The sequence below is a fragment of the Octodon degus genome, unplaced genomic scaffold (assembly GCF_000260255.1).
Source record: "Octodon degus isolate 3935 unplaced genomic scaffold, OctDeg1.0 scaffold00053, whole genome shotgun sequence".
NCBI lineage: Eukaryota > Metazoa > Chordata > Mammalia > Rodentia > Octodontidae > Octodon > Octodon degus.
The window spans coordinates 6,965,904-6,990,462 of NW_004524629.1; the positions used below are offsets into that span (position 1 = coordinate 6,965,904).

Here is a 24,559-nt window from a genome sequence, read left to right on the forward strand (position 1 = left end):
ATTCCTTTTAAAATCATAAGCTGCTTTAAAAATGTTATTTCCCACACAAATTCTCATTCCCTAAGAAGTCTTAAATCTGGAACATCTGCTTCCATCTTATCTTTTCCCTGGCTAATAAAAAGAATTTTTAAAAAGCACCAATAGCTTCCTAGCATGAAGGTCTAAATGTAAGACTTGTGGGATTTGAAACAAAAAATGAATCCATGCTTATTCGCTGATCTTGAGGCAAAATGTTTCCCTATTTCTTAAGATATTTGTGATTGTTAAGTTGTAATCAAGACTGGCAATCTGGAAGCATCTATATCTCTTGGAAACAGGTAAGGATGAGTTTATTTTCTAAAATGTGGGTCAGTTTGAAAAGTATCCTATCAAAGGAAAGTTTTATAAAAGACCCACAGCAGTTTCTTTGGTCCGCTCAATTTGAGCTCCAACACTGATTTAGCCTCTTCCTGTTTCCAAAGAATAATCTTCCAGCTTATTTACACTGTGAGATGTTTGGAATGAAAAACAATACAGTAGGAAGAAGTCCACTGCCAGAAAACCTAGGTAATCTATTTGATAACTGATGACAATGATTATATCATCTCACAAAGAATTCTTTAGAAACCCTACCTTATTAAAAAAAAAGAGACACTTCTTTATAGGAAAAGAATGAACATCAGCATTTCTAGTCTTCTAGAAGTTTTTTCCTCTATATATTCTATGACAAAAGGTGGATTTCAACTCAGTTGCTTAGCTTTTTACAATGGCAAAATCATTAAGACAAATGGGTCTCCTTCAGCTTTCAGAAGCAGACAGATAAATGCTGCCCTAATGATACTCAAGATTAAATTTTCTGGAAGAATTATGAATTCTATCTATGTTGTTCAGGTTTTAATAAAGACACTATTTTAAATGCACTATGGTCACACAGTTAAAAATATTTTAAAGTAGCATTGGGCCTTTTTGCATTGATGATATATACTGAGTCATTTCACATCATTTTCTTGTATTTTTTCTCAGGGTCAATCTTTTTTAATTTATGTACTGAATGGGTTGTTTTTCAAAATATCAAAATATTCCATGACAAAGTTACTTAATGCTCCCTCTATTGGTGGTAAGTGGAAATCTTAGTCAACATACTGTAGAAAGTAAAATTAGCAATAGAAAATCAGAGATTTTGCATTTCTAAAGTGATTTCTCATTGACTTTCAGAATAGGTGAATTTTGGACACCCAGTTCTTCATGGGACTCATACTAGAAATTATGAGTGAACTTAGAGTCAGCTTGCCATTCAAGTCTACATTAAACTTCTACCAATATTCACTGAATTAAGTGCTGAAAGACAGATGAAGTCAAACATTCCAGTTGTACAAATTCTACTAAACATCACAAATAGCTTATGGAAAAGATCTGAATTAACCAATGTCTAAAACATGAACAAAGTCAATTTAGTCATTACAGAGTTGCTTGCTTTTGAAGATTTTCCCTTGTTTGCTACATACTTTTTGTACACAAAATGCTAAAATGCAAATTAAAAGGAAAATTAAATTAAAATTAGAGTAATTTTTGAAAGTAAAATATTCTCTCTTTTTAAAACTATAGTTTGGTGTTTCTGCTTTGTTTAAAGATTTACTTTTCCCTTAAGTATATTAAAACATGCCCCATAGTGAAATCACTTCAGGAATATTACATGTAAAAAGTTCTATTTTTGAATCAAATTTCCTTTACGACACTGTCTATAATGGAAAAGTCTCTATTATGATTTCTTGATCAGGACCGAGGAGAGAAATCCCAACTAGGAAGAGAGTGGCATCTGGCATGATGCAATAGATTGGTGGCCTTTTGAATGGTGGATGTTGGTATCAAGGAAATCGTTAATTTCCAAAGACCTTTCGAAAAGGCAAGGATTTTAATAAATCATCTAAAGAATGAATATCTTATTTAGCCCGCTTAGCCATGGTGGAAAGAGTCAGAAGGTGATATTTGAAAGAAAAATTAATTTTGGCATCAGCGCATCATGGTTTGTAACAGGCTTCTCATAATGATGCCCATAGGCTTGTGAAGGGTGAGGAGGTGTGGCAAGTTCTGTGAAGTCCTCCTCCAGGCTGACCACAAAAGAAACAAACCCATTTGTCAAGACCTGTAGATGATTAGTGTTTCATCAAAGACAAAAAGCAAGCTCGATAGAAATTCTAGAATCTTAAGAGTGCAATGAAATTTTAAAGAAGCAAGAAGTCTGCTTCTGAAACATAAAGTCCCTTCCAATGAAAAAGAAAAGAATTCTAGATGGATCAATGAAAAAAGTAGTCAGTGGAGTAACTTAAGCTTGCTAAAAGTCAAGGAACTACATATCAAAATACAAAGCAGCAGTTCAAATTACAGCAGGGATAGGTGGGCCACAGAGGCCCTCATCAACCCAGGCAATACTTAAAATAATAAAAATTAAGAAAAATAAAAATGAAGAAAATAACCTTCCTCTCTTTCAAATATAACTTTAGTTGATTTTTATTCTTTCTGTCTGGAAGCAGTATTGCTAACCTTAACAGTCTTGACTTACTAAAAAAAAAAAAAAACTATATATATATATATATATATATATATATATATGTGTGTGTGTGTGTGTGTGAGAGAGAGACAAAATAAAAGAGAAGGGATTGGTGGCAGTGTATGCAAAACCAAAATGAAAAAAAAATTACTTTAACAATCTCTTTTTTTGTTTTTTTTTACACAAATACTGTTGTAAATATATTAAAAAATCAGCATTCTATCTGGTAAATGTCACTTTTGCCCCCTATAAAATTTTGAATTAAAAAAGCCTCAAGAACTTATTGTTCCCCCCACCCTCCATTTCTCTTTCTTTTTCTCTTCCACAAGAATATATCCTGACACTTTTTTTTGCAAAGATTGTTGGAAATAATCCTCTTGTACCTAGAAACATAGGTGCAAATCTCTGATATCTTTGTTTTATCTGCATTCCTGCCTTTCATGAAAGTCCCTCTTGATTGTGCTGAGGCTGTGGCCCAGCAAAGACACTGAATAAATACGATAGCCACTGTTGCTTGTTGCTTGTCCAAGTCTTCCTGGCTTCTGCTGAAAGGGGGGGACGTGGAGGAGGTGAGCCAGGGTGTGTGGAGGCAGGCAAAATCTAGGGGAGAAGCTTGCCGTTACCCTCTTTCCCACATCACTGATCCCACTTCCCTCTCCCACCCCCACAGCCCTTTTATGATATCAGACAACATGGTAGGTGGAAAACAGCAGGGCCTTTCCTCTGGGTTTTCACCAGAAGTGATATTCCACAGTTTAAACTGGTTACTGTGAAGTCCAAGTGGCCAGAATTGTGAAAATGTCCATGAAAACACTGCAAGCGGTGTATTTAAAGACAGTAGGCCTTTTAGAATTTGTTATATATTTTGTAGTGCTCTTCACAAGTGGAAAATTTTTTTGTTTTTTGTTTTTTCCTTTTTTTAAACTTTTTAAAAAGATTTTCTTTTTTTTTTTCTTTTTTTTTTTTTTTTTTTTTTTTTTTTTTTGTAAAGAAGGGTTGTATTTAGAGGCCAGTAGCTAGAGATCCAACCAGTGGATCTCCTGAAGCACTACCAGGCCTTAAGGCCACCATCCGAGGGAGACTGGGAAAACTATTATTCACCCAAGCCTCCGGAAATGTAATGTACCAGCAGGCAAAAAACAGTTCTTCATGTAGTACAAAATGAAACGAAACAAAAACAAAAACAGAAAGTAAAAATGAAATCAAAACATTTCTTAAATTCTAGTGCCATAGCTTTGTTTGTTTGTTTATTTCTTTTTCTGTTGTTTTGTTCATAAGAAAGAAAGATACTACTTATCCGTCAGACACATGCATCCTCATGTGGTCGTTGAACTGCTCAATTTGGTCAAACTTTGCTGGGCAGACGGAGCAGACGTAGGTGGTCCCCTCCGTGCAGGCCACCACGCCTGTGGGACCAGGGCGGGCACCTGGGGGTGTGCCTGCAGGAGGGGTTCCATTGCTGGCACTGTGCAGGGCCACATGTCGTTCCAGGAGGGTCTTGTGGGAGAACTTCTTTTTGCAGATGTAACACTCGTAGGACTTCTCCCCCCGATGGAGGCGCATGTGCACATTGAGAGAGCTCTTCTGGGTGAAGCGCTTGTTGCAGATACTGCACTGGTATGCCCTCACACCTGTGTGTGTCACCATGTGCTTGATAAGGTAATCCTTTAAGGAGAAGGATCGCCAACAGATGCTGCATTGGTGGGGCTTCTCACCTGTTGATGTGGGAAGAGACAGCAAGCAGGACAGGGCAAGACACAGCCAAGGAGGGAAAATGAAGGACACAAAAACAAGACAACAAAAAAGAAAAAAAAGAATTTAAAAGGTAAAATTTGATTGTTGAATGGATCATCTTTGATTGGAAAATTCCAGGCCTTCTCGGCCTTTCAAGGTCAGAGAAATCTTGCTTTAAGGGATGCCAGAATAGTCTTGAGTTTTCCACATGCCAAAAAATGCTATCTTAGAAAACTACAAGGTCTCCCACACTAAAGGTCTTAAAGATCATGCTGTGGAGAAAAGGACGGGCTACTTTTTCAGCGAGTCATTTTCAGTATCTTAATTAGGGATTTAATTGCTTCCAATTAAGTTTCAAATAAATATAAAAAATAATTCTTTGGAGAAATTAGGTTCTTTTGAATCTCTAGGGATTAGAAATATTGGTCATATAGCTTGGTTCTTTTGGGAGAGTCCATAATTCTAATTTATTATTTTGCTTAGTAAATGTGTTTATTATAATTCTAAGTCTGAGAGATATTTGCTGATATAGGAAGAAAAGCTATGCTTTTTCAGTGTTATAGATTTTAGGGAGAAATCTTCCTTAAATAGAGTCCTAGTTAACTGGCTATTTTGTGTTGAGTGCAGTGAGCTGTAGATTGGCCTTCTTAGGTGTGAAAGTTGAGTAAGTGGTGGATACATGCTGGTCTCCAAATCATATGATGCTGTTCAAATTTAAGCACCAACACACTATATCACTAAGTCAAATCATCAAAAGGCTCTGAGGTATAAAGTTCTACTTACCTCACTGTGCTGATGTTGACAGAAAATACATATGAAATCACTTTGTAGACCACCAAGGGTGGTGTGGGAATATTTGCATGGTATTCTTATTACGAGGCCGCCACCCCCATCCCTTATTAAATGGTTCCATATGCTTTTAAACTTAGGTCAGTTTCTAAAATTGTTATTGTCTTTTTTCTTAGCCTGTTGGCAAAAGTCTTTTTTTCCTCTTCATTTACTGCTTTGATTTGCCATTGGCTTAGCGACCAAATGATCAAGCTAGTTAAAAACAGTTTAGCAAGATTTCTCTGTGACTGAATCATGACATGAAGATTCTTCTATAAGGCAAGTCTGTGAATCTTTGACATCTCTGTGGATAATTACTTAAACACTTAGTTGTGTTTGTGTTGTTTTTTCTTAGCTTTTGTTGTTCTATGCTCAGTAGATGAGATGAGCTACAATCTCTCCTATTCCAACATAGGCATGTACCTCAGAGCACAAAGTTCCTTCTATGTACTTTTCTGTAGTGCAGTTGACCTAAAAACCCAAAGCCAACACCTCTCTAGGGCAATAGCTCAACATCTGTACTATATATTCAGCATGGCAAGGAAATCTACTTCTTTATTTTGAGGTAATTTCCATGTAAAGTATGTCTTGACTATGTTTCTATGTTTCTATTATGAAACAGAGGAGATTTCATGTGTCACAGTCTTAACAGCAATAAAAACAGTCACCAGGCATTGCATGCTTGTTATGTGCCAAGCTTGGTGTGAAGTGTTTTTAAGTTCATGATCCATTTTGTGAAATTTTCTCCCATTATTTTTTGTTATTATTATTGTTGTATTTCAAGTATACACGGATTTTTTTGAGGCATACTAATAGGACAATATGATGCACAGAATCACAGGGTTAGGTGAGAATAACAGTTCTTATTTAGTCCAGTTTTAGACTAAAATAGAAGAAGTTAGGAAAGGACCAGTGCTAATAATCTCAGTTTGCTGAAGAGCTTAGTCTACGCATAATGTTTATGTTACTAAATTTTTTTGAAATGAGAGATTCCCTAAAAGAGACAGTCATGTGTGTTATTTTTAGTTAAAACATTTCTGTCAGCTGTAAACATGCTTGGAACTCAGCTGGTCTTTTGCTATCCTTGTGCTTTCAGTACAATTTATAGTGGCTACGATAGGCGGCCAAATATCTTTTAAAACATGTCCACCTGTCACCTTTAATGAGAAGCACGCCTTAAGTTCCAGATGGTATTTTGGCTGCTAGGAAGTTGAAACTTTGTCTGTGCTAAATGTTCTTGCTATTTGAAACTTTCACCTTCTAACTGTGTGCTTTTCCTCTGGCGAGGTCACTGACAAAGGCCATTTACTTTCACACTATTCTCATCTGACTATAAATTAATTTTTCACAGTTTTCATCTTTCTCTCATAGCACATATACATATATTGTTTGTATGCATGTAATATCAGTTCTGCCATTAATTATTTGGGTGACCCTGGGTTTTTTAAATGCTTTCATCTTTCTGGGTGTGTTTTGCTTTCTGTAAGGGAGGAGTTGTACCAAGCACTTGCCAGGGCCCTTTGTAAGACTGTTGGTCTTCTGCTCTGAGTGGCCTACAAGCCCAGATGACTCTACTTTGGCCTTGTTAGTAAGTGACCCCAGGGCAACCTGCTCAATCACTAAATGCACTAGCAGCTCCACATTTTAAACAGGACAAAGTATCCTATTCCCTTCCATGCCACAGAAAACTGGTATGCTAGTTAATGAGGAAAAAATGTTTGCAAAGCACTTGGGAGCACCTTGAAGGAAGGCGCTCTCTATACTTATTTAAATGCTGCGATGGTGCATTATGGGCATTTCAGGAACTATCTGGTTAAACAGGGTATTATTTTCAGGTTACTCAAGTACCCACAATTTTCCTTTCTAAATGTATGGATTTAGAACTGGAGAGATAGCTCAGTGGTCTAAGTGTCTGACTGGCAAGCACAAGGATCCAGGTTTGATCCCTGGTACGGCATACTGTGCTGGTTCTGCCCCAGGCACGGCCAGCCAGCCACTGAGACCCAGTGTGGTGGTGCATGCCTGTAATCCCAGCGCTGAGGAGGCTGAGATAGGAGGATCACTATGAGTCTGAGCTGCAGAGTGAGACCCTGTACCAGATACATAAAACTTAGAAAAAAAAAAAAAGAATGTATGGATTTGGATCATTATCATTTATATGGAATGTTACTAAAGAGTAACATTCAGATTTTCCTGCATATTTCTTATAAGGGATATAGAAACTATAAATGAAAGGGGACATGGTCTGCTGAAATAGTTGGTCTTCAAGTGGAGAAAGGAAAAGTGAAGATAATGACATCAGACAGCTTTTCAGGTTTGAGCCGATGGCCAGAAACAGGAAGATTCACTTGTCACTATGTGATACTAAAGGCAAAGTGGATACTTAAGTTATATCATTAAGGGCAAGCTTATGTGAATCCCTTCATTTTAAAGTGATCCATTTTGGGGCTATTAAAGATGCAGAAGTCAGATACAAATTTCATTCCCTTGGCTGAATGTTTTAGGCCTGTTATTTAACTTTTCAACCTTGTTTTCTTTATCTATAGGAAATAATACAGAAATACTTGTATTGTGATATTGTTTTGAAAAGTAAAGAGAAAAAGCACTTAGTACAGAGAATGTGATCTTTTTAAGGAAACTAAACTATTCCACTCAGCACAAAGGAACTGAAGATAGATGAAACCAACTAAGACATGACTTGCCTGGCATAGGGAAGCCAATCTAGAATTTTAAAAAGTGGTTTTAGATAATCAATAAAGCAAACAAGTATATTGCAGCTGTCAGAATTAAGGGTATGGTCTGTAGATTCTATTCTACTTAGTGTGCTAATTATCTATGCTAATGAAATAAGTGGCATCATGAATAAAATGTTAACAGACAGAATAAATGGGATTTCTTATCAAGGAGCAACTAGAACATGAGAGGCAGAGAAACTGAACAGCAGATGAAGAACTGAGGGGAGAGGAAGTATCCCTTATTGCCTTTCTACAGGTAAGGAAGAGGTAAAAGTTTATATTTCTCTCCATTTTTCAGTGCTTACCCTTGAACTCCTTCTAATGGACCAGCTCTGATATCTCCTCTACTGTGACTGTCTAGTAAGAAAAAGAAGAACGATGTTGCTTAAATCAGTTGATTCAGAGGCCTCTGCTCAGAGCTCAGAACATTTCAGCAAAAGCCATTGTAATGGGCTAAGAAACCCTGATTTTGAAGAGCGACCTTTACAATGGGCTCAGCAAAAACTCTCTCATTCTAGCTAGGCTCTCTCTGGGTAGCAGAAAGGACAGTAGTTGCTATTATATGGCTATTCTTTAGAAGCACTTTTCCTGGCTGCTTTTCCCACTCTCCCTGTCTCTCTATCCTCAGGTGTAGCACAGTATTGTTCTCTTTGGGTGAGCTCAGTGAGAGGCTGAAAAACGAAGACATGGTGCTTGGTGATGCAGCAGGTAGCAAGGAAGGAAGACAAAGAGCAGAGTTGGGGTGTTCTGGAATCTACAGAGCCTCTGAATGAGAAAAATCAATATCAGACAAGAAGGTGAGGAAGGTGTAGTATCAACAATGGACGTATGTACACACGAAATTGTATGGACCTTCCACTGGCTGTAGAGTTTGGCCTCCAGAGAGCTGAGGTTTAAGGTGGGCCCGCACTGCTAAGATACAGTTAGTATGATCACCTGCCAACTTCTCTGGCCCATTCCTAGTGACTGGATAGGAGACAATGCTACTGGGGACACAGTACAAAGACAAAAATCTGTGGCTTCAGTGAAACTAAAATATTTTGGTGGTAAGGAGAATTCTAAGGATCCATGTTACTTATCCTCTCTTATAACTTTATGCCTGGGATAGGTATCTATATTTGCAGAAAGTGTTAGATACCAGCAAGTATGGGTATGATGGTACATGCCTATAATCCCAGCATTGTAGGAGACTGAAGTAGCAAAACTGCAAATATGAACTCAGTCTGTGCAATTTAGCAACTTATGGAGATCCTGTCTCAGTCAATAAATAAAAAGTATAAAAAAGTATGGAGATATACTTTCTTGTGAGCACTGGGCTCAACCCCTGGTACTGGGGAAAAAATACTAACCTAAACAGGTTATTCCCCTATCCCCTGTCAACAAACAATTTCTTGCTTTCTATGCTGCACAACTTATGATGCCACTATAACATCTATAACTCATATATTCCTAATAGGTTTGATAATTTTATAGCATGTATATTTAAGTGCTTTCACATAAATAACTTAATTCTCACAGCAACCATATAAAATAAATACTATTAAGCTCTGAAAAACTGATGCTCAGGTTGAACTTAGAAAGAACTTCCTGTAATTACTACTTAGTCTCACAGTGGTAAAACAGAGGCGTTTACTCCCAGGTTTATACTCATTTCTTTACCCTTGATAGTAATAATAGTCCAAGATCCACATGTAAACTATCATATTGTCCTAGCGTCACTGTTATTACTCCATTGCTAACATTGCTATGTTACTCTTATTTTTCTATTTACATTAAATTCATGACTGAGATAGCTGAGCTTCTGCAAGTAACAAGCAAAATTACCTCATGTGCAAAGAATATCGATGGGTTAAAAACAGTCACCAATGGTTGGGTTGATAGCATGATTTTAAAAAAAGCCAATTCAGGGGCCGGGGAGATGGCTCAGTGGAGTAAGCACTTCTTTGGCAAGTGCAAGGGCCTGAGTTCAATCCCCGGTTCTGAAAAAAAAAAAAAAAAAAAAAAAAGCCAATTCATTTACCTTTTGTTGGTGAAAAAATATAAGTGAGAACATAGAAATTTGTGTAATATATTCTCTAGCTAGTTACAAAAGAGAGAGAGAAAGAAATTTAAAAGTCTTGCTGAGAAAAGAATGCATTTATGTATAAATTCCTTGAATTAAGTTCTCCTGGAAAGCATGCCTACATTTTTAAACATTCATTTACATACTCACTCAACAAACATTTGCTAAGCAAGTACATATGTTAGCCCATATTCATTTATAGAATTTTAAGGCAAAAATTCTAAGTTTGGATCTTAAAAGATAGCTCCACCTGGAAAGCGTTGCCATATAAAATATATGACACCTTCTGAAATTTGAATTTCAGATAAATAATAATTTTTTTAGTATAGGTATGTCATATGTTTTGTATCAAACACATTCTAAAATGTACTTCTTGTTTATCTCAAAAATCAAGTTTAATATTTAAATGGTTGTTTTATCTTTTTTTTTTTCTAAATCTGGTAACCTTACATTTGGAGGTTAATAGATACCCCGGAGCCATCCTGATCATTCCGATTATTATGAGTGATATTTTTTTATATAGAGCAAAGTAACAAAATCTGGTATTTGTAACACATTCAGGTCTGTGGAGAAAATAAATATCTCTGTGGAGCTATATCACAAAATAAACGAGTTATCCTTAGGAAGTGGTTAGACTCCACTGTGGAAGGATATGGTTTGGTCATTGATTAAATATGATTGGATATTTACTATTTGTAAAGTATTGTATGTTCTGTATACTGATGCATGGCATAAATTTATATGCATGTTTCTGCTCTTTCAGACTGCGCATTCCAATGGGAAGGTGTGTGGATGACCACATGTGATAACACAAGTCAGTGCTGTACTAGTCAGTACAGGGGTGCATTTGTTGTGGTATCTATATAGTCTGGAAGACAGCTCTCTGCTCCTAGTTGAGAGACAGCTTCTATAATATAATTTAACCACTACATAATCAAACTTTTGTCCATAACCCTGATTTAGTTTTTCAAACTAACAGACTCATGTTAGTGCAATTTTAGGAAACAAAGTTATACAGGAAAAGCAACCTGATGTCGTTCTAATTATCCAGGCTCAGCTCTCTAAGTAGCAATTCTCAACATCAGAATGAGTCAGATATAAGAAGTAAAGCCATGCTGTTATGTTGAGCTGTGGGGGACTCAGGTCAACAATTTCTGACATTGCCAGTTAAACGGAAAACCCAATACTATTATGGGCTACTGGACTCTTTTAGAATATTTTGCTGAGTTTACACACCTATACTATTCAAATAATGGAACTTAACAAAAAAAGGGTATACAGATGAATGTCCATTTTGTATCTGTGTATTCAAAGTGGTTAGGATAGATATACAGTTACATTCTCTTAATGAATAGAGGGATTTGTTCTAATGCTGTTTGTAAATAGGATATCAAGTCCACATCTTGTACAGCAATTAACTACTAAGAAGAATGTATGCAGTGTGTTAATTATTGAAACTGTCCTACCGATTTGATTTGAACTGTCTCATTCCTATTTGTTTATCAATAAAATTATGGCAAAAAAGAGAATGAATCAGAGCTTATTACAGCACAGGTTGCTGAGCTTCATGAAAAGTTCTGCCAAAGGCTGTGTGGCAGGGATCAGGGAAAGAACCTGCACCTCCTTTATGGGGATCACACTGCTCTATGGTTATATTTGAATTTTCCCAATGCTTTGCTTTAATATCTATATGAGTTATCCAGTGCCTACCCTTCTAATATCCCCTACCCTTTCTTTTCTTGTCTCCTACCCTTTCTTTTCTATTCCGATCTGTTTTTTCCCCTTGACTGGAGAGGTATGGAAGGGACTTCTTTGTTCCATGCCTTCCATACCAGGGTGGTTTGTGCTATTTTTGTTTTTCTCTTAACTCCTTTGTGGTCAGGCATGTCCTAAACTCATGGTTTCCTTCTGCACAACTCTTAGGAAACTACTGTATATGTTATGAAAAATTCTGCAAGATAAAGAAGTCCTACTGTGGCTTGTTTGGAAGTATATGAAGAATGACTAGGTGAGAAAAATTTCTTTTACTTTATAAACATTTTTTTTTTTGTACCAGGGATCAAACTTAGGACTTTGCACTTGCCAGGCTGATGCTTATGCCACTAAGCTATATCCATGACCCATAAAAATTGTTAAGAAATAAAAAAGTAATTGTTATGAAGGAAATGCAAACAGCCCAAGGAGGATCACAATGATTTAGCATAAAGCCTATAGAGGAAGGAAACATTTTTCAAAGTGCATATTTGGAGATAAGATATTGAGTAAAGAAACTCAATATTTCCTAGTTGGAGGTTGTGAAAGTAATAATGATAATTACTTTCTTGATAGGATTCTTTTCAGATAGACTATGGGTAAGAACATCAAGTCCACCTCTGCTCTTCCAAGTACCCTCAGTACTTTCCAGAATAGTTTGAATACTAACATTTGAACCTTGCCTCTGGATTTTTGTCATTGGAAATAACATTGGACTCCTGTAAAGTTTGGATGCCCCACTTTTTTTTGATGTTTTACTAAAAAAGTAGAGAGAACTTTAGAAACATGGACCACATTGAATTGGGATTCCTAATTACCTCCACATGTTCAAGCTACCTTGCCTCTTGAAAACTTGACCAATTTTTCTTAAACTTTGCTGTGTTAGAGACTCTTCTAGTTATACAAATGGCTTAAAAGACAAATGGTCTTCCCAAACTACCATTGCACAGTAATTCTAGAATGAAAGGGAAGAGAGTGTTGCTTTTTAAAATTGTGTTGCCCAGCTGATATGTATACAAGATTAATTATTTCTAGATGTGGGACATATTATCAATACTAGTGCAAACACCTTCATAGTTTGCTAGCATTCTGAAGACCATAATTCAGCATAACTCATTACATTAAGTGACGTTACCTATAGCTGTTTGCATCTATTATGTCTAAGTGTGCAAATCTATTTCTGGTTTCCGAACAGGTTGACTACAGAATCCTATGATTAGTCCATTGGGCAAATGCAACAAAAAAGGCAATTTTTGGTAATAGAATGAACATTTAATGCTGCAAATTTTAAGCACTATTTCAATATGTTGCTAATAAAATGTGTGAATTTTGTATCTGATCGTTCTCCTGAAAAGATGGACTGAAGAAGATAACAGATGTTTACAGATCCAAGACCAGCAAAGTCAACTTTGGATAACGAGATACTTCCACAAATGGTCTCTTTTTTGTACTAACCCTTAATCTGAGGTCTTATAACTGCTATGCAGAGGAAGAAACGACATAAAGCACTAGAGAGCACTCTGCCATATGTTGCTATATAATAAAATATTGCTAGTTGATTAACTTCCCTTGACTGATCTCTGGTTATTACTGCATTCACATGTGCTTCACATAATACAGTGACTCACAACTACCTGTCTTTCTAAATTCAGTAGTGAGTCTCTATGTTTGTTTGGAGGTATGAAATTTATAATCTTTAAGTGTGATTGACTGATCTGTATAAAGACACATAAATTGACTTACATAATGTGTTGACCTAAGCTAGACTGCAAAGAAGACAAAGTTCATTTTATATAAAGTGCTATTTCAGTTCTTCGCTTCAATGCTGCACATTTTGTCTCTAAATCTACTGGTAGTCTTCTCTTCCTCCACTTAAACATACATGTGTCATGTCTTATCTCAGGCTCACAACAGTTTCAGCTAAGAAACAGGCTGCTTTAAGAAATGAATTGCTTTCACGTATTGGAATTTAACTTTTATCTGGCAAAGTACTTGTTATTTAATAGGAGTATCTGGAACCACAGGTTTAACAGAAGAGGGAATTCTCATAAGAATTGCAGCTATGATTATTGTGACTGTGGTAAGCATTCTAGGTACAGAGAATCTATGTGAAATATTAGCCATATGTGTACAGATGGTCATTCATAGGGAGGTACACACATAGCATTCCCACTTCTATATCTATCCCATGAGGGAACTAGGAAAAAGTACTGCCTGAGAGGCAGGAAACCTTAGCTCTGGAATTATAAAATCTAGGGAAACACTCATCTTGATGATTGAATGGCCTCTACTACATCAGTCCTATGAAATGATCATTCATTCTGTCTTTAAGCCAACATTTTGGCCCTAGCCTTTCAAGGTCAGTGAGGACTCAGGACATGGGAGAACCTGTACTGTAATATCCTGTAACTCAGTTGTGTCCCAAATTTTCTGATCAAGGAGATTATGGGGGCCACAGAGGAAAGTGATCGATGATGTAGAGTGTGCCTAAGGAGAGTCACATGGAGAGAAAACATTCTCTCAGGTTTTTACAGAGAGCAAATTGGTTAAACAATGGCTGTGACTCATCCACATGGCTGACATTGACAAAGGATCTACAAACTGCAGTACAGGGTTTCAGGGTAAATCCTGAGGGGATCTGACTGACCTTGTCAAATACAAAAGTTACATTTCTTATTATATAGGTGTTGCTTGATGTTGATCTTAACCATCCACCAGAAAAGTAGAAATATGAAGTATAAAAAGCAAAGCCATATTAATATGCTGAGCTGTAAAAGTCAACAACTTCTGACATTGCCGGTCCTATGGATAACCCACTACTATTATGGACTAGTGGACTGTTTGGATTATTTTGCTGAATTCACGCACCTACAATACTTAAACGGCAATGGAATACCCATCTCTGACAAAACTAAACAAAAAAAGGGGATACAAAGGAAGGACCATTTTTCATCTGTATATACAAAAGTTAGGATAGATATATAGCTACTTTCTCTTAATTTAATGAGAAGAAAGATTTGTACTAATAGTGTTTGGACAGGATATCATGTCTGCCTCTTGTACTATGAATAACCACTATGAAGACAAAAATATGTAATGTATTAATTCTATAATCCAGTTCTATAATCTTCCTCTCAGCCATCTTTGTAATGTCAATAATATCTACCATAATACCATGTGTATTATGTGCTAGAAACTCTTCTAGGAACTTCACGCATGCATTATAAAGAAGGTATTCTCATTTTCTGAACAAGGAAACTGAAGAATACAAAAATTGATTTTCTCAGGGTGACAATGTTTGGTTATGGCTAAGCTTGAATTCAAACCAAGTAATCTGGTTTCACAGAACCCAGGCAGGTACTGTGGTGCTGAGAGCTCAAGCTCACAACTACTGCATTACGCTCCTCTGAACGTCAAGTACTTGGATATGGCCTGTATGAGTTCCTGACTCTCTTCTTCCGCAGGCTGCACATCCCTGGGAAATCCCTTTTCCATAAAGGGTTTCTTTGATTTCATATTTCAGTGGCAGGGTCCTTCATTTGTATGACTCTGGCACACCTAGGATTTCTAGAAGATGCTTTGGAGTGCAGTTTCTCTAAAATCTGAAAGGTGACTCTCAACCTTCCCTTCTGTTCTTTCTTTCCTCCAAGCCCTTTCCACCCCCTGCTGCCAGGCCTCTCTAGAAGCCTATACTCACCTGTATGTACAAACATGTGCTTGACGTAGTTCTGTTTGGCGGTGAAAGTCTTGTTGCAGAGAGTGCACTCATAAGGCTTTTTTTCACCTTGCCCACTGGCTGTGCTGTGGCCTGCAGAAGAGGCCAGGGGCTGTGGCGCTGGCAGCTGTGCAGTAAAGGTTGACAGGCCGGGCTGGGATACTGTCACAAACTGGGTTTGCTGGCCTGCCAGGGGCTGTGGCAGACTGAAGAGAAAAGGCTTGGGACCACTGCCTGCAGGCTGGGTAGTGAAGAGGGCTGGCAGGTAGGTGTTGCCAGCTGTGCCAATGACCTGTGTGTTGCTGGTCAAGGTCAGAGGCATTCTCAGGTTGCTGGTGAGGGTTTCTGTCTGGCGTAAGTAGAGCTGGGTACTTGGCAATGGCTGCCCAACAGATGTGTTGACTGAAGGCTGTTGCAGGATACTCTTATCTGAGCTGTTGCTGACAGTGATGACGGTGTTGTCCATTTCTACCTCATTGCTTCTCTCTGGAGAGGAGGCACCTGTTTCTAGCTGGTTTGGCTGTGTGCTGCCCTCAGCAGGGGCTTCAGCAGCCTGCTCTGGTTGAGTGGGTTCTGCCTGGCCTTCCCGTGTTGTTCCAGGCCCAAACTGTTGTTCCACTGAGTCAGGTTCAGTGCCTATAGAAGAGCTGACACCTGAATCGAAGCTTTCACCTTTGGGCTCGCTCTCGGTGCCTTCAGCCTGGTCAGTGTCTTCTGTGCACTCCTCAGATTCATTGCGCTCCAGGATCTGCACCCTTTGCTGCCCGTAGTAGTCATAATCATCCTCCATCTCCTGTTTGATGTGGATGTTGCCCATCAGGGTCTGGATACGCACGGGCCTGGGCTGCTTGCGGCAGTGTGTGGTCTCAGGGGTGGTGGACATGTAGCGCTCCATCTGCGAACGCTCATGGATGCGGGTGATCCAGTTGGGGTCTTCCATGTGGTGGTCACGGGGCAGGCTGAGTGCAGTCTCGTGATGGCTGACCACCGCACCACTGTAGAAGGAGCGCTCACCACTGCCATTCTGCATTGAGCAAGCATAGAGTGCTGAGTAGATTCTGTCTACACTATGCTGTGGGTGGCTCTGAAGGTAGCCCGATTCTGTGTCACTGCTCTGGCCTGACGTGCCTGACTCAGGAGTGCCCCGCGGTGTGTCCTGGCTGGAGTCCTGGATGCCCGGGAACACATCACCCACATTCTGTGACACTATACGTGTGCACTCATCTATGACGGTTTTGATCTGCAGGATGCTGGCGGCCGTGAGGATCTGTAGGGCTTCTGACTGCGACACGCGCAGCACGCCACTGTACATGAAGTCAATGAGCTTTTGTACTGACTGCACTGACACCACCGACGGGATCTCAATGTCGCTGTAGCCCAGTAGCAGCTTGTCCTGAAAGAAGGGACTGCCTGCTGCCAGCACGCAGCGGTGTGCGCGCAGCATGCTCCCGTGGATGCGCACCGTCACGTCACAGAAGTGGCCACGGTTGCGCTGCTCGTTGAGGGTCTCGAGCACGGAATTGCTGAAGTTGTGAAGGTTGATGCTGTGAATGCGCTCGGTCATCCCCTTGCAACTGATGTCACCTGCAGTGCAGCAAGTCAGACAAAAAACAGGGCAGGGATCAGATCTAGTTGACTGCTTTCCTAACAGGAGGTCTCATGGCAGTAAAACTACCAGCGCCCTCTTTGCAGATACAGGTGGGGAGAGGGACATCCAGACTTCAATTCCCACCCTAGTGTCCCAGGTCTTTTGGATATGGAATTCCCAGAGCTTCAGTTGAAGGTGTCAGTCGAAAGTAATGCCATATGGGTCATCTGCCTGCTATTCCTACAATTTCAGCAAAGCAGACTTGAAAGGCAACGGGAGACTTGTTCTCAGGGAATACTATCTCCACTTTAAATATCTTGGCCCAAGTCTTTGAGAAAGTGTACATTTCCCTTAGTTTATGAAACTTCCTTATTTTATTCAAAGAGAGCAACAATATTCATAGTTAAGAAATAAATTCCCTTTCTAGTAAGAATATATAGCATATTGCCATAACTCACACTGTATATTCAGAAATTCTAGGAAAATTGAACTAGACCAAGATGTCTGCCAGTGGCCACCATCCAGATGACAGAATAGGTGAGAATGCAATCCGCTAGTGAAAGGGGGATTCACTGGCTGCTTTCTGAGTCGCCTCTCACAACCTGTTTGAGCACTACTAGGATGGTTGTATGTGATGCAAGTGATGTCAGGTTTAAAGAAGGAGAAAAGTTTAAAAGGTCAGAGCTGTAAGACTAGTGTACTAGTATTCAAATTGGCCACTCTAAGAGTGAAGAGAATTACTGTTTGTTAGGCCAGGAAAACAGGAGGAAACCATGAGTAGAATACACATTTACTCTAGCTATCAGGGTGCTCTATGTACCTGCTGTGGGTGGCTATGAAACAACTCCCAGGAGGAAGGTAACAGCCAGCCATGTGGTACCTGACCCACTGCTACCCTCATCCACTGCTACCCCTGTATGTTAAGCTGTGCAGCTAAAGGGTAATTTTAGTAATATTTGGATCCATATTGAGAAACAAAACAGGGGACTTGATGATGAAAGACCTGCTTAGGGAAGTACAGACCAGTAGCTTTTCTGTCTTGCTTCACGTGGTCACCCTTATGCTGAGAGAATTTAATTTAATAAATGCCTACAAGCTCTGGGTTCACATTCAGTGATACAATTTACATTAACTTATGTGAGATAATCCCTTCTTCCCACCTTTGTGGGGTCTGTCACATAGCTAAAATGTTATTCTAGGATATAGTTTCTATCTCTTTCACTTACATAAAAAATTTTCCTTGCCAGATCAAGAATCATAATGATTTTCCTATAATTGCCTTACAAAATATGGCCCCAGAGGAAGGCAGCAGTAACCTGGGAAGGGATGTTCAGGCATTCCGTCAACAGATGAAATTCTAAATTCTTGCTGAGTTCCACATGCATGTACAGTAAAAACAAGGGCCAACTCATTTTTTTAGAGCTTACCTGTATCAAGCACTATCATAGCATTTTATGGATTTTACTTAATCTTCATAGCAATTTTATTGTTACTATTACTATCCCCATTTTATAGATGAGGAAACTGAGGCCAGAGAAACTGAGAACATGCTCATGAGTATATAAGTAACTGGTAGAAAAGCTGGCATTTGAACCCAGGCTTCACTATTTTACATACTTTGGCCCTGAAGGTGTCTGTACATTTGTTGTAAAGCTGTGTTAAAAGTTTGTATAGTACTTTCTCCAGCTACTTCTGTACCTACCCAGGACTTGGCAGGGTTTTTATTTCTAGGGCTTGTGGCACTAACATCTAACTTTTAAAGATTAAATAATGCAAGAAATACAGCAAAAAAGTATAGTTTTCTAAATATACTTTTGCTGTCACTAAATACATTCTTTATGTTGCTTTAAGTAATACAATAAACAGTAAAACTTGGTGTAAACAGATGGTAGTGCAATCATCATTCCTGGATAGGATGGACTTACTAATTTTAATAGCTTTTTTCTACTCAGGTGAAACACACATTTGATCATAGCACCAATCAAACAGTTATCTTCTCTTAGAAAATTTTAGGAAGCATCTCTATTACAGTTCTCATGATAACATTTTACAATGTACAGAATTCTCTCACATGTAACATTTCATTTACTTTTACTACAATCCTATGTCTCCAGGACAGATCTTATTATTCCCATTTGACATAAAAAGAAGTTGGGCCTCTCAAAGCACTTAGTTTCCTGAGATTTTACACAGCTCACAAGTGGCAAGGCTGGGATTAGAGTCTATGCTTTTTCATGTTCCTTTCTCTGCACACAGTACATTTCTGAGGAATGAAACCTAAAATGTTAAAATATCTAGGGCCATCCTTATTCTCAGCAAAAAAAGGCACTGAAAGTTATGATAGAGATGCTTCAGAGATAAGAAATGGCCAGCATCAAAAGGTATCATATCACACAAACACTCATGTAAACACACTACACACATACATACATACACATATCCAGTGGCGTGAGAAACACTCAAACTACTTGTTTAACCACATTGAATTCCACATTTATTCCATCTAAACAATTAGATTATTTTCTAAATAATCCAAGTTACATTAGTAACTTCATTTACAGCCATAGAGAAATACAACCTACACACATATACAATCTGTCCTAATAAGGCTAGTTGGATTTTTACACAATAATCCTTGCACTTCTCCCTAAGTATACTGGCCCCATAGCAGTGAAAAGCTGAATCGTTTTTCTGCTGATATGAGTACAGATGCAATGGGGACTCTGCCTTTCCATTCAAGCACATCTCGTTCTTGCAGGGCACAATGCGGAGGCAATTCCTTTCCCAGGCTTTCTTTTATTTTTAACACTAATACAGTGGGAAAATGTTTCTGCCACAGCAAGACAAAGTCCAGGCTTTTGTGAACATGGCCTTTTCATCCAATGGGCATTAATGTATAGATTCCAATGGAATAAATTTGAAATACTCTACTGTAGAAGATTTATTCCCTATTGAAAACAAATCTTGATTAGATGGTTATTCAATGACTGTATAGGAAGGAATGGTGTGAAAATGCTAAATCTATTCTTTCCTAGATTGGCACTGAATAGGCATTTGGGCTATTCAAAAAAAAAAAAAAGAAAACACACAAGAACTAGCCTCTCTCCCCTGAAAACTCCAACCCTCTCAATTCTACAGCAATGCAGAACTTTACACAAATTTTGTGTATTTGAGGACACCTCCCCACTCCAAAAACACCACAGTTGTATGAACATAGAAGTGATGGCAAAGAAAAAAAGTGCCAAAAAGAATTTTTTACATGGTTTAACATCATAATCTACACCTTTCCACCAAAGTAAAAACATAAAGTTATCCTGTGCTGGAATGCAACTTGAAATATGGAAGGAACAGTACTATGGCATGTGAATATGCAGTCTATGTGACAGTGTTCTATGGTATAAATAGAGGAAACTGAGTCAGAGATGAGTTCCACAGGGAAGAGCTGCCTGGTAAAATAGGTGGAAGAGGGTCTGCCTCTCTGTTTCATAGGAATTCTGCTCTGGCCTGTTCCTTAAGCTCTAGACGTCCAGGGACAGGACTTAGCATGAGAATAAAAAGCTGCCTGTGTATAAGAGAAAATGAACAAGAAAGGGAAGGCAATACAATCTCTTTTAATTAGGTCTAAAACCCAAGTCCTTTCTCAGTCTGGCGAGTGAAAGGATATATAAAATGAGACTAGTGCAAAGATAAAGTGCTCAGGAGTGGACATGTGAATTTTAAGGCTCGATGACATGGGAGGAACTATCAGCTCTCAAATTAAAACCCATATAAATTTTGGTCAAGGTCATAGGTTCAAGGCAAATGGCAGGGCTAAAAGCCCTTGGGTTTTCAATCTGGGGCAACAGGCTCAGATGAGGTAAGTATGTCAGCACATAAAATAGGGCTGTGGTAGCTAGGCCTCCACAACCTAGCCTTATTTAACATATTAATTCCAATCTTGATATCTTTTGTACACTAAGATTGATCCTTTGTATATCAGGAGCTTAGTGAAGGTTTTAAACTACTACATATTGGTACTGCTTGTCAAGGTGACCATAATAGGAGAGTGTAAGCAGACTCTGGAGAAAGCAGGTATCCACTCTGGCAACTCAGCCCCCTATCCCCCAAATCTCCTGCCCAGGGTATGACCTCAGGTATATATACCACTTCATCTACCCACTAAGGAGGCTTTGCTGAATCCCTGCACTACCAGACATGTAGAGGTTTCTTGCTCAAAAATTTCTACCATTCAGAACAAATGTCCTTTCCCTCTCTTTATCAATAGCATCTTCACATTCTTGGAGGATAGCTGGGAGTACTGGGAGAAATCATCTATGTAACTGGAAGGCAGCAGGCAGAGCAAAAACTCTTTCCGATAACCCGGATGTACACACTTAGTATATCCCAGCTGCCATTACAAATGTGAGGGGACCTCAGAAAGGTCAGCAGACTTCAGGAGAAATAGTTGTACAGCTTTATTCCCCTACTCTTGGATGAAAAGGGGGATGCTTTGGGCCATTTCCAAAAGTGGGCTGTCCTTTATTTTGCTGGGTACCTAACCCCAGTTTACAAGAACCATCAAGGATTTTTAATGCATTTATTAGCCACTATGTGGTGGATTTCCAACTGGTGGTCAACTTGTTACACCCAGATGAACTGAACTAGTGTGGTTCTGGGTGTTGGAGACCCACCTGATTATTGTTGCTAGCATCACAGAGGCAGAAATAGAGAACCTGCTAGGACGCTATTAAGGAAGCTGTTTGGAGAAGCTGTTGGGGAGCTGTTGTAAGCTGCTTGTTCTCTTGGGATATTATGCTGGAGCACCTTGTTATGCTGGCTTTCCTGGGGAACTTGGTTGTTCTCACCATCAGAGGAGCTTGGGACTTTGTAGTCACTGAGGATGGCTGCAGTTCACTTAGAGGGAGTTCCGGTCGTCACCTTGAGCATTGCTCCCTGGCTCCAGAGGGGATGCTGCTGCACTGCTCAGTCTCCTGGAGAAGCTTGTTGTGTTGGTTTTTCTTTTCTTCTTTCTTTCTTTCTTTCTTTCTTTCTTTCTTTCTTTCTTTCTTTCTTTCTTTCTTTCTTTCTTTCTTTCTTTCTTTCTTTTTTTTTTTTTTTAACCAGGGATTGAACTTAGGCCCTTGCACTTGCCAGGGAAGCACTTAATCCACTGAGCCATCTCCCTGGCCCCATGTGTTGGCTTTTCTGATAGAAGCTCAATTGTTTTCATCCTGGGAGGAGCTCAGAACCTCACTGTTGCTAAGAATGGCTTTAGTACTTCAGGGGAGCTTTGGTTCTTACTTCGAGCATTGCTTCTTGGCTCCAGCCTGCTAGCACAGATCCTTCATCCAGCTGGCACAGTTTTTCTAGCATCCACCACTGACTTTTGGGCCTTCCCAGCACAGATCCATGAAACAGGCCTGCAGAAAACACTGTCGTGGGCTCTAGGACTCTAGTTGGTCTTGTGAGAGGCATTGTTAAGAGCTCTGTTTTCAGCTGGACTCATGCCGGATATAAGTATTCAAATCCTCAGCTGGATTCTTTGGTCTCTGGGGTGTGGACAGATTTCATACACTCTTTGTATATGATTCTTTGGGTGATTCATTATAAAATAATCTTTATAAAATGTGTCTTGTCTTGTATTGTTCCTCTTGGAAAGCCCCAAATGTTGACACATGATAACAGGATTCTTCTCATAAAGTGTAAGTCAACTGATTACCTTTCAGAAATTTGGTTTTCTGAAACTTTTTCAGGAATACACTATCTATAAAAATTGAAGGTTGCTGAATGTGCTGTGTGTGTGTGTGTGTGTGTATGTTTGTGTGCAGGGTCTCACTATGCAGCAGCTTGGACTCATAGTGAGCCTCCTAATTTCTGCCTCCTTAGTGCTGGGGTACAGGCGTGCACCACCACACCTGACCTCCATCACCTGCGTAGCATGTGGTGCCAGGAGTTGAACCCTGGCCCCAGTGCTTACCTAAGCAAGCACTTAGTCTGCTAAGCTATATCACTGGTCCTTCTGAATGTGCTTTTGTATTCACTGCTTATTATTTTCACTGCACAAAGATCACTAAAATTATTAATTCATTTAGGTTGTTTATAATGTTAATACTGTAGTTTGGTATGTCTTTAGTATAACTTGAATATTCATTCATTCAGTAATTCAGGGAACATTTCTAGAGAACACTGTAAGCATTTAAAAAATCTTTAATTTGTCTATGGGCTTTAGAAGAGTATCTCTGGTTTTCATGAATGGACATATTTTTACTTTCATAGTGATAATGCCAGTGGCTTTTTTATAGAGGTCTGTGTTCTCCCCAAATTAGGACTCGTAGATTGAGATTTAAGTATCTCTCTTTAAACTGTTCTTAAGTATTTTCAATAACCAGAGCTCTGAAACTGAAGTATATCTGACCTGTCAGGTGTACAGAGCTGATAGTTCATATTATCTTATATGATAATGTAAAGTCTCCTTAACTAAGTGACAAAAGATACTTCTTAGAAGAGAATAACAGCAACAAGAAGACTGAAAGGAAAGAGAAATGTATGTAATACAGTACTAATGACAGTTGAAAATTAGAGGACTGAAAGAACAATGTAGTTTTAACTGTTGAAGGAAAATATTAATTTAGTTTCAATTCAGTTTTTATCAGCATTTATGCCCTTTCACAGTTAACATAAATATGTAGAGTATTTAGGGAATACATTTTAAACTTTTTCAATGTGGTATAAGTCATTAATCCAGACAAGTTGACACCTAAGATTAACTATCCAAAGTTTACCCCTTGCCAATATGGTACTCATAATATCTTTTGAGCTGTACTTAATTTCTAAAGAAAGATAATAACAAAGCAACAGTTTTGCCCAACATGATACATATGACTATAGTGTGTACAACTGGAAACAGCCTAATTCCTTTTCTACAAAAAGAAGCAAAATCCAGGGGTAATGTTTTCCCATCTCCTGATAATCTACAATTTAACTTCTATGAAGTGCAGTTAATAATAGACAAATAAAGTCAATATATCTTATGTAAAATTATAAAAAGAATGAAAACAAAGATAGGTCTTCATATATATGTATAGTCAAAGTGATTTATATGTATAATATATGTAAATATATTAAGCAGCATATGAGGTAATACATATTTTTTGTTTGTTTTTCATCTTTTTTTTTTTTTTTTTTGGTGGTACTAGGAATTGAATTCAGGACCTTGAACTTGCCAGGCAAGCACTTATTCCATTGAGCTCTCTCCCCAGCCCCTGTTTATTTTTCAGTACTGAGGATTGAATCCTGTGCTACATCCCCAACTCTTTTTCTTTACTTTTTGTCTCGAGACAGGGTCTCAGAAACTTGCTAAATTATCCCACTGGGCTCAAGTTTGTAGTTTTCCTATCTCAGCTTCCCTGATTGCTGGAATTACAGGTGTGGACCACCAAGCCTGGCTCAGAGGTACTAACAAAATAGTAAGAAAATACTCATGACAATTATAGTCCTTATTTCTGTAGCTGGTCACATGGTCCTAGATTATATATATATATATAACTGGGGATTAAACTCAGGCCCTTGCGCTTGCTAGGGAAGCGCTTATTCCACTGAGCCATCTCCCTGACCCCTAGATGATATTTATAATTACTTT

General features: G+C 38.6%; 1 protein-coding gene across 14 annotated transcripts in view; it reads right to left on the minus strand.

Moving 5' to 3' along the window:
* Window positions 1-3,493: 3,493 nt before the first annotated feature.
* The window catches only part of Zbtb20 (zinc finger and BTB domain containing 20), a 1,008,106-nt gene continuing 987,040 nt past the window's right edge, over window positions 3,494-24,559 (minus strand). For 13 of the 14 annotated variants that reach the window (XM_023717586.1, XM_023717591.1, XM_023717596.1 and 10 more), the window contains 2 exons: window positions 15,336-16,937; window positions 3,494-4,242 (listed from right to left, as the gene is read on the minus strand). In XM_023717586.1, coding sequence (XP_023573354.1) covers window positions 3,821-4,242; window positions 15,336-16,937 — 2,024 coding nt within the window. In that variant the 3' untranslated portion in view covers window positions 3,494-3,820. The remainder of the gene's footprint in view (window positions 4,243-15,335; window positions 16,938-24,559) is intronic. The other variant, XM_023717599.1, reaches the window with a different exon arrangement.